We start from the raw sequence: 15,814 nt of genomic DNA on the forward strand, positions 1-15,814 counted from the left end.
AAAGACATACTTCTAGGGAGTTTATATTGTGATCCCCATTGCGGACAGCAAGCCATGTCTGTAAAGCGCTGCAGAATATGTCAGCGCTATATAAGTGCGTAAAATAAAAGTGAGTATATGCCAGAAAACCGGGAAAATTCTATCCGAAATCTATACCAGATTCAAGTTTCCAGTGCATGGACAGCACAAGATGCATCAAATGTACTAATAGGTGGGCACCTCTTAGTAAACTAGGTGCTTCTTCTTAAGGTTGCCATATGAAGCGCTAGTCTTTAGTAAGTGTGTACCATTGTGTATACGTCTATTGCCACGCACATCCAGTAGCTGTCGACTAAACGATTATTCAGCCAACAGCTATCTATCCATGCTCGGCTGAATGTGTATTTAGGGGCTCATTCAGGCTACTTTCACACTAGCGGCACGGACCTCCAGCAGGCTGCTCCATCGGGTGAACAGCCTGTCGGATCAGTCCTGCCGCTAGTGAATGTGCCCCCGGACTGCCGCTCTGTCCCCATTGACTATAATAGGGGCGGAGGCACGGCGAGAGGCTGCCGGAATAAAACTACGACATGTCCGACATTTATTCCGGCAGCCTCTCGCCGTGCGCTGCCGTGCCTCCGCCGGAACTCCGCCCCACCCCCATTATGGTCAATGGGGACGGAGCGGCAGTCCGGGGGCACACGTTCACTAGCGACAGGACGGATCCAACAGGCTGTTCACCTGACAGAACAGCCTGCCGGAGGTCCATGCTGCTAGTGTGAAAGTAGCCTAACACGACCGTATCCGTTTTTGAAGACCGCAAATTGGGGATCAAATTACACAACCATGGGAGACGTAATGGTTAGTCCTTTTTATCAATTGAATGGTTACCCCGATATTGACACTATATAAAATATAAATGGCGGGTGACCTTAATTAAAACTTAGCTTTTATTGCTCAATTAAAATCCAAATTGGGGGATCCACCAGAAACGGATACAGGCCGTGTGCCCTTAGCATTCCGCAGAACGGAACATTTTCCCTTATGATAGAAATGCCTATTCTTGTCCACAAATACGGGCAAGAATACGACATGTTCTATCTTTTTTGAGGGGCCACAGAATGGACACATGAATGTGGACAGTACATGGTAAATCCGCTTCTGATCCAAAAAATTGCAGAACGGATGCTGACAGAAATATACGGTTGTGTGAACGGGCCCTTATGGAGAGGGGGAGAAAGTTGTTGCCAGACACCTTTGGCAAACACTTATGTCCTGGGAAAACAAAAGGAGTGGGTAAAAATGTTCACTCTGCCGTTTCCTTCTCTGAATTCCCCTGTGTGGGGAGAGTCGGAGGCTCCCCACACAAATTAGACTGTCAGCTGGTCCCCCCCCCCCCCCCCCCCCCCCGTTCTCGGTGGGTTTGGCTGACAATATGTATGGGGGCCTTAAATCTTCTTAAGATATGGCAGTAAAAATATGCTATTCCAATACGCCAAATACAATCACTAGAATAAGAAAATGTTATATTTAGATTTTTTTCTTTAAATAAGTTTCTTATTTTAATATTTTTTAGGTTTAAAGCAAAATCCAAAGTTAACTAGATCCTGAAGTAAAACACTGTTTTTCTTGGGCAAATATCTAAAACAACGGGATTAAGTATCTCATATTTATTGGCATTGATTCCCTGGCACCCAGTAAACAATACAGTTGCAAGAAAAAGTATGTGAACCCTTTGGAATGATATGGATTTCTGCACAAATTGGTCATAAAATGTGATCTGATATTCATCTAAGTCACAACAATAGACAATCACAGTCTGCTTAAACTAATAACACACAAAGAATTAGGCTACTTTCACACTAGCGTTCGGGGCTCCGCTTGTGAGCTCCGTTTGAAGGGGCTCACAAGCGGCCCCGAACGCATCCGTACTGCCCTAATGCATTCTGAGTGGACGCGGATCCGCTGAGAATGCATCAGTCTGGCATCCGTCTGAACTACTTTCACACTTAGAATTTTTTCTAAGCTATAATGCAGACGGATCCGGATCCGCATTATAGGAGCGGATCCGTCTGGGCAGAAAGCAGACGGATCCTCTCTGAACACAAGTGTGAAAGTAGCCTTAAATGTTACCATGTTTTTATTGAACACGCCATGTAAACATTTACAGTGCAGGTGGAAAAAGTATGTGAACCCTTGGATTTAATAACTGGTTGAACCTCCTTTGGCAGCAATAACTTCAACCAAACGTTTCCTGTAGTTGCAGATCAGACGTGCACAACGGTCAGGAGTAATTATGGACCATTCCTCTTTACAGAACTGTTTCAGTTCAGCAACATTCTTGGGATGTCTGGTGTGAATCACTTTCTTGAGGTCATGCCACAGCATCTCAATCGGGTTGCGGTCAGGACTCTGACTGGGCCACTCCAGAAGGCGTATTTTCTTCTGTTTAAGCCATTCTGTTGTTGATTTACTTCTATGCTTTGGGTCGTTGTCCTGTTGCAATACCCATCTTCTGTTGAGCTTCAGCTGGTGGACAGATGGCCTTAAGTTCTCCTGCAAAATGTCTTGATAAACTTGGGAAATCAATTTTCCTTTGATGATAGCAATCCGTCCAGGCCCTGACGCAGCAAAGCAGCCCCAAACCATGATGCCCCCACCACCATACTTCACAGTTGGGATGAGGTTTTGATGTTGGTGTGCTGTACCCCTTTTTCTCCACACATAGTGTTGCGTGTTTCTTCCAAACAACTCAACTTTGGTTTGATCTGTCCACAGAATATTTTGCCAGTACTGCTGTGGAACATCCAGGTGCTCTTGTGCAAACTGTAAACGTGCAGCAATGTTTTTTTTTGGACAGCAGTGGCTTCCTTTGTGGTATCCTCCCATGAAATTCATTCTTGTTTAGTGTTTTACGTATCGTAGATTCGCTAACAGGGATGTTTTTTTTAGTCTTTAGCTGACACTCTAGGATTCTTCTTCACCTCATTGAGCAGTCTGCGCTGTGCTCTTACAGTCATCTTTACAGGACGACCACTCCTAGGGAGAGTAGCAGCAGTGCTGAACTTTCTCCATTTATAGACAATTTGTCTTACCGTGGACTGATGAACAGCAAGGCTTTTGGAGATACTTTTATAACCCTCTCCAGCTTCATGCAAGTCAACAATTCTTAATCATAGGTCTTCTGAGAGCTCTTTTGTGCGAGGCATCATTCACATCAGGCCATGCTTCTTGTGAAAAGCAAACCCAGAACTGGTGTGTTTTTTATAGGACAGGGCAGCTGTAACCAACACCTCCAATCTCATCTCATTGATTGGACTCCAGTTGGCTGACACCTCACTTCAATTAGCTCTTGGAGATGTCATTAGTCTAGGGGTTCACATACTTTTTCCACCTGCACTGTGAATGTTTACATGGTGTGTTCAATATAAACATGGTAACATTTAATTCTTTGTGTGTTATTAGTTTAAGCAGACTGTGATTGTCCATTGTTGTGACTTAGATGAAGATCAGATCACATCTTATGACCAATTTGTGCAGAAGTCCATATCATTCCAAAGGGTTCACATACTTTTTCTTGCAACTGTATATGGTGACGATATCTGAGAGTTCGATTTCAGCCTAATTTTTACTATGTAAATAAAGGGGTTAAGGTGATTACTACAGCTAGAAGCAGAAACAGCGCGTCCTGTTTGAAGCCACTGCAACCCAAACAGAAGTAATAACTGCAGGAGGACTATTGTTAATGTAGCTATGCCAACTGGCAAAATAATGACTAGAAGATAGGGTGCTGGAAACATCAGTCAGAAGAACATTTGTCTTCTGCAAACCAGATGATTGATCATGATCGGGGAACTGCTGGCTTGTGCCTGGCAAAAACAAGCCAGCTGTGCCAAGAGAACCAATTAGAAATCCATGCTGCCCAATTACTATTCATCACTGATATAAAGACGCTTATGGGACACTGCGGATTCTCTTATCCTATTATGCCGGCAGTGATTTATTTTTAGAAGTGATATCAGGCCAAACAAGTTGTGAAACTATCTGGTTTGGGAAAACAGTACTAGTTCCCACAAATGTATCTCAGCTCAGTGTGCAAAACCATCACGTACTCTGCGAGGCTGCCGTTTCAGGGCAGACAGCTACTTGAAAACGATTTACGTGGTTTTCCACATCTTCTACAAGTCTGCATGTTAAAGGGGTTGTGTCACTTCAGCAAATAGCATTTACCATGTAGAGAAAGTTAATACAAGCCACTTACTAATGTATTGTGATTGTCCATATTGTGTCCTTTGATGGCTGGATGAATTTTTCCATCACATTATATACTGCTCATTTGCATGGTTACGACCACCCTGCAATCCATCAGCGGTGGTCGTGCTTGTACACTATAGGAAAAAGCACCAGCCTATGTGCTCTCCCACGATCCCGGCCAGCAGAGAGGCGGACGCTTTTTCCTATAGTGGGCAAGCATGGCCACCGCTGCAGGATGGTCGTAACCAAGGAAATGAGCAGTGTATAATGTGATGGAAAAATGAATAAGCCATCAAAGGAGGCAATATGGACAATCACAATGTATTAGTAAGTGCCTTGTATTAAACTTTCTCTACATCATAAATGCCATCTGCTGAAGTGACACAACCCCTTCACATAACTAACTCGCTGCTTGTGAGCTATTATTTCAGCTCAGTGCACTGTGCTACAGGTACGCCGTTCACATCTGCAGGGACTTTCTCCATTCTGAAGTAGTGATGTAGGACAGCACAAAATGAGTGCAAATACAACTGCAAAGTAAAGATTTAAGAAGGCCACACACATTAGATAGAAGTTGGTCGATGGTTGAACAATCTGGTGAACGATCATTTCTCAGGCATGGCCACAGAGATGACTCCATACTGGCCATTACAGTTGTTCAAACTGTCCATACAGATGTAGCTGAGCAAAAATTGACTCTGATAACACGTGTCACAGTGTTATCTTGGTAATTTTGTGACAAAAGCCATTTAAATCCACTGAAAAGTTATTTATCTTTTTCTTGCCAATCTTTACTTATCGCGTTAACCGTCAAGTTTAGCTTGGCTGCATCTGTGCATGTTCTAAGTCAGGAGATGGACAAAAAATGTTCCTGGGAAAATTCTTCCAAAGAAATATGTTTTGTTAATGAAGTACAGCTGGGCGATTTAGCTAAAAAATAAAATCTCTTTTTTTTTTTTTTTTTAACTCTATGGATAATTTTAAATTTAAATCTCAATTTTCTTTTTTTGTTAATAAATTTTTTGTTAATTAAACTGAAAAAAATAGCAAGAATATACAGACAGTAGGGATTACTACACATGTACAGATCGGCAATGCGGGAGAAGACGGCGGGGCGGGCAAGTAATTGACGAGGCAGGCCAGTGACACAGAGGGCGAGCCAAATCGATGACGATTAAAATGAAATGAATCCTCAAAGGCAAATTGATCAAATTTATTTGATTAATCACCCAGACCTACCATGAACGATATTTCTTTGAATAAAAGATCTTTGACTATCGGAGGAAAATATTAAATATGGCCAACTTCTTTTCAAAACGACAACGATCTGTCATCTGTCGGCCAAAATGGTCATTCATTGTTAAATTTCCCCTTTATACGACATGTGGGGGAATTGTTATCTGCTATCAAGTATGGCAGGGCAGCTCCTAGCTATAAGACATTATGAGGGGGGTTGTTTAAGTCAGCTTTCTTGAGTCTGCACCACATTGATCAAATACTGCATGCTGTTTGATAAATTTGGTGCCACTATAAATAGGACACTTCTCTAGAGATTACACTCCCGTTTTCCAACACCAACTGGAGTGAGATTGTGCATTCCTTCCCGACAATTGCCTACTTGTCAGCGGAGGAGACCACTGCATTTACACGCAGCAATCACTAATGCCATCACTCTTCCCAATACAGTGTCATTCGCTTACACAGCTCGATCTGCTGCCAGCCAGCGTTTCGCTCATCATCCGTAATCGGCGGCACTTTTACATCACCAGATAATCACTAACGAGCGTTTCTAGCAGTGCTTGTTAGCGATCATCTAGCTGAGAATCGGTCGTGTAAAGGGCCCTTTAGAAAGCTGGAGTGAAACTAATTACCAGAGCTAACCAAACCAACTTTCCCACTCACTTTACAAAACCAAAGTAAATGGTGTAAAAATGCTAAATGTCTCAAAATCTCTTATGCAAGTCACATCCTTATTTTGTGAATTTTTAGGCCAGAATTCTGGAATGGAAATCTTTATAACTTCATATCCAAAAAGTGTTCCTTCTGTAACTCCTGATACTATAGAGAAAGAAAAATAACAGGCTGCAAATGAAGCTTTTTTGAACCTAGTATAGATAGTGGTCTGCACAGGGGACAGAAGAAGTAAGGGGTCATACACATTAGATCAGGGACTCCAGCTGTTGTGAAACTACAACTCCCAGCATGCACTCTTACTTGTCTGTTCTTGTAACTCCCATAGAAGTAAAAGGTGGATTCTGGTAGTTTCAGAAAAGCTGGAGTGCCGGAGGTTGCTGATCCCTGCCTAAGGCTACATGCAAACAACCGTATGCGTTTTGCGGTCCGCAAATTGCGGATCCGCAAAAAAAAACTGACGACATCTGTATGCCATCGTTTTGTTTTTTTGCAGGGCCATTGTAACAATGCCTAAAACGGACAAGAATAGGACATGTTCTATTTATTTTTGCGGGGCTACGATGTGCTGTCCGCATTTTTTAGCGGACCCATTGAAATTAATGGGTCCGCATCCTATCCGCAAAAAAACCGGAACGGACACGGAAAAAAAATACATTTGTGTGCATGAGGCCTTAGATGAATGTCAGCAGAACCCGCTGGTTTCAGTGAGACCGGTCTGTCTTTCCTCGTTAGCTGAAGATGAGCGCACAGAAAGCCTAAGGGCCCGTTCACACTCCCATGGTTTCTGCCACGGTTGTTCACTTCAGATGCCATGGACATGCTTGTGGCTTAGCGCCACTGAATAGAGCTAAGCCGCGAGTGGACAGCCAACGCAGTCTGCGCACCACACCAAGAAGGGACATCTACTTTTTTAGGACTGTCCTGGCTTTTAATCACAGGGATGCTAACTGCAGTACTGCCTCCCATTGAAAACAATGCATCCACAGCAGGAATTCTGGCCAAAATCTGCCGTGTGAACAGCCCCAAAAAGTTTTTAGAAACTCCAGATACACGTTCTATGCTGTAAGGATGACGATTAAGCACTTCTCTTTGCTTGTAAGTTAAGAAAACAAAAGGAGGCTGCCTGTCTGCTAATGAAAAACACATCCTGGCAGGCGACTGTATATAAATCCTGCTCCACTGCAAGAAGCGGGAGGTTTCCAAACACACTCACAATACAGGAATTTAGGACTCTTCATTTTACCATATTTAGGATTGTTCTTTGCTTTTTTTGATATTTTTATTTGTCAAAATGTAGGCAGAAGCCTGTGCCAAAAACATGCAGATATTTAGGTGAATTTTCAAAATAAGAGAGAAAAGGGCTTCACTAACATCACAAGTAGGCATAATGTGACCGCAGAAAACAATGCTCGGGTATCCAGTAACATAAGCAATGCAAGTACGTGACTGGACGCCAGAACGATCCAAGCCTGCAAGGCGACATTTCTTTATAGCTAGATATTTTTAAGGGGGATGTAAAAAGCATTGCAAACAGGTCCTACACTGTGACATACCACTATATGTCACACAATAACTTACCCCTGCGTGCTGTGTAAACTGACCTGCTGCATCCATAGGGCTTAATATGGCAGTGGTCACCACTGTCTGGGCTGCCCCTAGGCAGGTCCTCTTCTTTACTGTTTAGCACATGCTCCGATGAGGATCCGTCCAGGGGCAGCACAAACAGTGGTAGGAGAATCACATCAACGCCGCCATATTGCGCCTTGAGATGCAGCAGAGGGCGAGGGATCACAGTTTACACAGAGCCCAAATACAGGCCACCGGGACTTCTAATAGTGGTATGTCACACAGTAAATAGATTGGAACATGTCCGCTCAACAAGGAGCAGAAAAAGAAAAACAAAAGCGCGCTGCTCGGCTATCTATAAAAGTTATTTATTAAAAACATACATAAAACACTAACTACGCGTTTCAGGCCTGATGAGACTGTAACTAGCCTTTTATTTACAGTGTTTTATGTATGTTTCTAATAAATAACTTTTATAGCTAGCCGAGCAGCGCGCTGTTGTTTTTCTTTTTCTGCTCCTGGTTGAGCGAACATGTTCCAATGTGTATTCCGGATTCCATCTGGAGGATTCCGGCGAACAAGAGCAGAAGCCTGACCTATCCTCTCTACAGGAGAGACCACGCCATTTCCTAGTGTTGTGCCTGGATTTGCACAGCATTATTTGGTAAGGTATCCTCACCTTGAGTCCTTATCTGGGAACCCTAAGGCTACATGCAAACGGACATTTTTAACGGACGTTTATTTCACTGATGTCTTTCTGAGAAACGGACATTAAAAATGGACCCTTTCAATTGTATGGGGGGGCAGTCTGTCAGTGAAAAACAGACAAGATAGAACATGTTCTATTTTTTGACGTCCGTTTTTAACCGACAGTCAAAAACACTGCCGTGTGAATAACCCCATAGACTACCATTGGTCTTAAAACAGACATGTGATGGCCGTTAAAAAAATTTACATCACATATCCGTTTTTCACGTCGTGTGCATGTAGCCTAAGGTATTTCACAAGGAAGCGGCCCCTATTATTTTTGATTTTACAGTAAATAGATTAGGACCTATCTGCAAAGCTTACCCTTTAAGAACGGTTGAGGATAAATAATCCTGTGTGTTCTAGGTCGAATTTCATTTTCACAAAAGCTTCAAAGCTGAAGCAGTCTTGTCAAAAGTGTTTATTGTTCCTGTCTGGACATAACCGCATGCTTCAATTTATCTCCTGTGTTGGTCATTTGTAACTCAATGTACAAGATTTTGAATGATGTTCTTACAGATATGACTGCTTTCAAACACTGCAAAAAGTTTCATATTATGAATTAAAGTAACAGGTTCCTCTTAAAATGCTCTAAAGTGATCTAGAGTTTATCTATTCCAGGCATCAGCAACCTTTGTTACTCCAGCTGCTGCAAAACTACAACTCCCAGTATGCATAGATGCTCAGCTCTTCTCATAGAAGTGAATGAAGCATTCTGGGAGTTGTAGTTTCTAAACAGCTGGAGTGCCGGAGATTGCTGATCCCTGATCTATTCGAAGCGATTCAGAGTTCATCTACTCAAAGTGATCCAGGAGGAAGCGAGGCGAAACGTACGTTGGGGTAACTCACCCCCTGGACTCTGGGTCTGTCCTTTACTATGTCTGTTCCATCATCTTGTTAGCCTGAATATGAAATAAGTAGGGATGTTTTTTATAGCACCTGATATTTTGCAGTATTAACTTTACATTTTGATGGGCCTACAATATGTTGATATTGCTCTGATATAGGCATAATGATTAGCTAGCCACCCACAGGTGCTATGTAGGTGACAGTACATATATGCCTTTTTCTTCTGTTTTATTTGTATGAGCAAACCATAAAGATACTTTACCACCCTCTGAATTTGAAAGTGTGTGGGAGATAATCAGACCTGGTCTTTGGGAGGTGGGGTTCTTGTCCATATTGTTAATCATCATTGCGTATTTGTAATTTTCAACCTGATTCTATTTTATGATGTAATAAAGGATGTATTGGGATGATGTGTGGTTTTGTATTTTTTTGGCGGTCTATTCAAAGTGATCCAGAGTCCATCTAGTCAACGTGATGCAGAGTCCATCTAGTCAACGTGATGCAGAGTCCATCTAGTCAACGTGATGCAGAGTCCATCTAGTCAACGTGATGCAGAGTCCATCTAGTCAACGTGATGCAGAGTTCATCTAGTCAACGTGATGCAGAGTTCATCTAGTCAACGTGATGCAGAGTTCATCTAGTCAACGTGATGCAGAGTTCATCTATTCCAAGAGATCCAGAGTTCATCTATTCCAAGAGATCCAGAGTTCATCTATTCCAAGAGATCCAGAGTTCATCTATTCCAAGAGATCCAGAGTTCATCTATTCCAAGAGATCCAGAGTTCATCTATTCCAAGAGATCCAGAGTTCATCTATTCCAAGAGATCCAGAGTTCATCTATTCCAAGAGATCCAGAGTTCATCTATTCCAAGAGAGCCAGAGTTCATCTATTCCAAGAGAGCCAGAGTTCATCTATTCCAAGAGATCCAGAGTTCATCTATTCCAAGAGATCCAGAGTTCATCTATTCCAAGAGATCCAGAGTTCATCTATTCCAAGAGATCCAGAGTTCATCTTTTTAAGTGAGCCAGAGTTCATCTACTGTAAGCGATCTACAGCTCATCTATAGATGTACCTTCAGTGACTGACTACACATCATGTCACCCTGTCCATGGTACTGGCAGAGGCACTACCATTGTAATCTACATTTTATGCATTACTAGATATGTATTTTCATATGCACATACATAAGTGTGATAGTTTCAGCCAACGTCTTAACATAACCACATAGCTTTCTGAAAAACTGGATAATAATAAGACGTCCTATGTCACAGTTATACTACAGTTAACTTTATTACAACTGCAAGAGACCCAATAATGAATGACAAAGCACAAGTTAATAGTTACTAGGTTATATGTGAGTACTTAATTATATCCATAAGGTGTGGATTAAGGAGGTACAATATACAATTATAACAGCTCTGTGGGGATCTGGGGATGTGGTCGCATTAATCACCTAGATAGATAGCCTGGACGAGCTGCACCCATGGAAACTCGGGTGGACACCCTCCAAGACCCAGTCCAGAATATCCCAAGCTGGGACGTGTAGTTCCTCTGCCCTGTACCAGGCTCTACTAGGGTGGCCACTGGCTTCACCTCAAAAAAGCTAAACCTCACTGGCCACGCCCCCAAACTGATAAACCACGCCCCTGCTCTATGAAGCCACGCCCCCAATCATCACCCATGAGAGAAGCCTCAGTCAGTTGCTGCAGCTCACGCTCAGACAGCACAATGCTGCTGTCTGAACGTGAGCTACTGAAAAGGAGGACATCCCTGCGCCAGACGGAGGACAGTGAACCAGAAAACCAGACTGTCCGGCATAAAACCGGACGTCTGGCCACCCAAGGCTCTACCCACTGTCTCCTAAAGATTTAGGTTTGGCCCACGGTTTTAGTATCCCCTGCAAGAATATTTTGCAGTCACAGCCAATGCTTATCTAGACCACGAACACCACAACCTAAGCGCATGGATACAACTCCAACCACCAACACCCCCCATCATTCCGCAGTCAGCGTTGTAAGTACTCCAATGACACCCCCGGGTTTGAACTTGTTCCCCAGGAAGCATCTCCCACAATAATAATTGTGCAGTGGTATTTCCCTGAGGCTGAGCCCCTTAACCGAGACCCCCTGTGGGGACGGCACCACTGGGTCTACCTTTAGCCATCCACATAATGGGAGTAGTGGCAGGGAGAACAATGGTTAATTTGAGGCCCCCGAGACACTAACTAGACTAATAAAAAGATTGCTTTACTCTAATTACCAATCTTGTTCCTGGCCTTATATAGACATAAGGTCTGGCCAGCACGTCTCACCTCATAGCTGCGGGGTCTGGATGAGCATGGCGCGTGTATGTGTGGACTGTGTCTCCCATGGCGCCCCTCCCAAATTTCCCAGTGAAGTTACAGGGTCCAGAGGTCGAGGGAGCCCAGACGGGAACCCCTCTTGTCCTTCGTTCCCGATGCATTAAAGTTTATATGCACCTTAAAATACCAAAAATACACTTTAGAAACCACAACAATAAAACTCAATGGAGCTTCATGCTGGAAAAAAGTTTGCATCGCTTAGGGCTGTGGGTTCTGGTCTAATTCAATCTACTATAACTTGCTTTATTTCATAGTGTGCCCCACTGCTAATGCATCCATCAATCACATACTGAGAATTAAGAACTACAATCAAATACAGTGTTTTTTCAGCTTGGTCAACCATTCCAATCACTTATAAAGCTTCAAGAACATTTTCTTGATGACTCAGGTTTTAAATATATTGCTGTAGCCTCCAAAGTTTATTTTAGGAGATCTAAAACTGATGACTGTGGAATATTGGTCTGAACTCAACACATAACGAGTAACACTTAGGCTTGCTTCACACAGGCGAGATTTCCGCGCGGATGCAATACAAGAGGTGAACGCATTGCACCCGCACTGAATCCGGACCCATTCACTTCTATGGGGCTGTGCAGATGAGCGGTGATTTTCACGCATCAGTTGTGCGTTGCGTGAAAATCGCAGCATGCTCAATATTGTGCGTTTTTCACGCAACGCAGGCCCCATAGAAGTGAATGGGGCTGCGTGAAAATCGCAAGCATCCACAAGCAAGTGCGGATTCGGTGCGATTTTCACGCATGGTTGCTAAGATTATTGTCAATTCACTGTATTATTTTCCCTTATAACATGGTTATAAGGGAAAATAATAGCATTCTTAGTACAGAATGCTTAGTAGAAGGTCAATTGAGGGTTAAAAAAAAGAAATAAATTAACTCACCTCCTCTTCTTGATCACGTAGTTGCCGATCTCTTCTTACTTCTTTAATCATTAGCTGCCGGCTAAAGGACCTGTGGTGACGTCACATCACATGGTCCAATCGCATGGTCCATCACCGTGGTGATGGACCATGTGATGAGCTCAGTGACGTCACCACAGGTCCTTTGACAGGTCCTGAAGAAAGAACAGGAGACCGGCAGCTACGCGATCAATTGGAGGAGGTGAGTTAATTTGTATTTATTTTTTAACCCTTAATTGACCTTCTACTAAGCATTCTGTATTAAAGAATGCTATTATTTTTCCTTATAACCATGTTATAAGGGAAAATAATTACATCTACACAATACTGAACCCAAACCTGAACTTCAATGAAGAAGTTCGGGTCTGGGTACCACAGTCAGTTTTTTATCACACGCGTGCCAAACGCATTGCACCCGCGCGATAAAAACTGAACAAAGAAACGCAATCGCAGTCAAAACTGACTGCAATTGCGTACCTACTCACGCGGGTTTGCCGCAATGCACCCGGGACGCATCCGGAGCCAAAACGTGACGCCCGTGTGAACCCAGCCTTAAGCATTTGGTCAAGGTAATCGAAGCACAGTGCACTTCAAATATTTTCAAGACAAAGGGGGAAATTTACTAAGACTGGCATTTCGTATGCCAGTCTTAAACCAAAGTACATAGGAATATAATGCAGCAAATTTATTAAAGGACACTTGCCTCTTAATACATTTGGTTCATCTCTGTGTGTCCGTGCAGCTAAAATGTAAATAATTTTCACTATAATTTATACCAATACGAAGAGTAGTATATGCTATATGTAGGTTCTCCAGGCTACAGATATTAAATGTCTATCCTTAGATGGGTGGGAGTCCGATACCCTCTCTGATCAGCAGTTTCAGGGAGCTGCGGCGGGGTGGACTATACAGTGTACAATACCCCTATGTTGTGGCCATGCCAGGGTACACAGCTTATATTCCAAGTGAAAGGGAGCTGAACTTCAGTACAATGGCACCGTGAACTACACAGTGTACAGATATTTTTGCATTCGCTCCATGGCGGTTCAAAACTGCTGATTGTGGGGGTGCCAAGTGTCAGATCAACACTGCTCTGATAGTAACAACCTCACCTGAGGCAAGGTCAGCAATATCTGTAGCCTGGTGAACCCCCATTTAAGCAGCTGCGGAAGCTGTGTCTGTGGCACATGTAAACTTGCCCAATGATCTTGCAAAATACCCAAAAAGGGGGAGACCATTAGAAATACTGTACACCATTATCCTACACTCATCTTAAAACTGCAGTGATTTTGTATGTGGTAAACTATATATGTACGACGCTAGTACTTCAGATGACTCTAAACCATACAATGTACTAAATGCTACCTGCTATTTTATGATTTAGGATGCTTTTACCCATCAGGCATATATAATAGTAAACCACTTACAGGTTTTTTTCTTACCTCTTATATCGGGTTGGCACATTTCTTTCCTAAACAAAGAGAAGCACACATAAATTAATGATAAATAATAAAATAATAACCATAACCAAACAATAGATATTTTCCTCTAGAACAGAACTATATTAGAAATGATATTTGTGGGTTTGAAGGGAAGCAGAAAAAAAATATTTTTTAACCAAAATCCAAAATCACAACAGCATAAAACAAGGAACATCTTATGTACATCAAATGTAACGCTACGTCATGGGACTTGCTGTAGCATGTCTGCTTTATCCACTGAAGTCTCAAGCAGCAATGCATCCAAAAGTAGAGCATTCACAGTGCATATTAATTATACCTATAAAAGCCTTGTATCTGTAGAGGCTGTATTACGCAGCCCGATTTAGCAGACGATTGTCAGGAGGGAAGCGGTCACTCCCAGCGATTGCCTGCTCACTAGTGGAGGAGACCACTGCTATTACATGCAGCAATCTTCTCCAGAGCTTGGGAAGGAGCAAACGTTATATGCCATCGTTCGTCCCCAAGGTTTGCCGGAGGAAATAGTTATTAGATTTGGATTGCCAGATGATCAAGTGTTTGCTCGTTCATTGGGCAATCGGCGGCAGTATTACACTGCCAGAGGATCGTTCACGAGCATTCATACGAACGCTCGTTAGCGATTATCTGCCGAAAAATCGGTTATTGTAATACAGGCTTAAGGCCCAGATAATATTCTGACAGCAGCAAACCAAACAAGCTACTGTGTCACATACTGAGGTTCATACTACCCCTGAAATTTGTGGTGGTGCAGGCTCACTGAAGATCGAAAAGTTAGGTGCCAAATAAAATGAGTCACCGCTTAAAGTAGGTAAGAAGCTACAGCAGGTGGAGGGTAATACATGCAACACCACCACCAACTATTGATGTCTATCTAGCAGTAGTACATGGTTCTAATCTCGTCACCTCTGAAGAGCTGTTGAAGCTCAAGTTCTTCTGACATATTTGAGTTCATTTTTCTGTGTTAGATTTTATTATTATTTTTTTACATGTGACCCAGTGTGCTTTCCATACAGAAGGACCATCCTTGTTTGCCTGATACCCTCAACCAAAGGTGCATCGTGGAATGCATCATAACTTGTCTTGAAATCCCCATGGAATAATACTCTGAGCATCTTTTCTGATAACTCTGCATTGTGCGGTTCCTCTGTTATTCCTTAAGAATATTCTGAATAAACTGGCAACAGTTACCATCACCCTTGTCTAAGAACAGATGCTGCCATTATTTGCAGAATACAAGTAATTACTAATACATATATGAGACGGTCCTTAGTGTACTTGAGAGCTAATTTGCACATGGATTAAAAGACAATTAAAAGACTATTTTTGCAAGATTGGAAGATCAGCTCTGGCAACTAAAGGAATGGGTATAATTAGTGGAGCTATCCCTACCAGGCACTGTACACAGTTTAACCCCTTAACGCAAAACGCTGTGTATGTACGGTGGGGGAAGCTGTGCCAGAACGCATTCCGCCGTAGATGCACGGAGTTCATTTAAATGCTCCCCAGCCGAGATCGTGCGCTTGAAGCGCAACTTACCCCACTGTGTCGGGGACCGAACAACTCCCGCTTGACGGCCAGGGACCAATCAGCTGTGGTCCCGGCCACAGATCACTGCGACAAGTCTGTTCCTCCCTGCGAGCGATCCTCCACATGTGCACACACATCTCCTCCTCTTGTCCCATCCAGCTCTCACTGAAATGAGAGGATCGCAGATGAGAAATAGCTTTCTGTACATAATTCATTGT

At 42.9% G+C, this 15,814-nt stretch overlaps 1 protein-coding gene across 3 annotated transcripts in view; it reads right to left on the reverse strand.

The window, feature by feature from the left end:
- The window catches only part of PAWR (pro-apoptotic WT1 regulator), a 115,031-nt gene that overhangs the window by 4,745 nt on the left and 94,472 nt on the right, over positions 1-15,814 (reverse strand). For all 3 annotated transcript variants that reach the window (XM_040410386.1, XM_040410371.1, XM_040410381.1), the window contains exon 4: positions 14,031-14,059. In XM_040410386.1, the coding sequence (XP_040266320.1) occupies positions 14,031-14,059 (29 nt within the window). The remainder of the gene's footprint in view (positions 1-14,030; positions 14,060-15,814) is intronic.

Source organism: Bufo bufo, chromosome 1 (genome assembly GCF_905171765.1).
Source record: "Bufo bufo chromosome 1, aBufBuf1.1, whole genome shotgun sequence".
In the NCBI taxonomy this organism is placed as follows: Eukaryota; Metazoa; Chordata; class Amphibia; order Anura; family Bufonidae; genus Bufo; species Bufo bufo.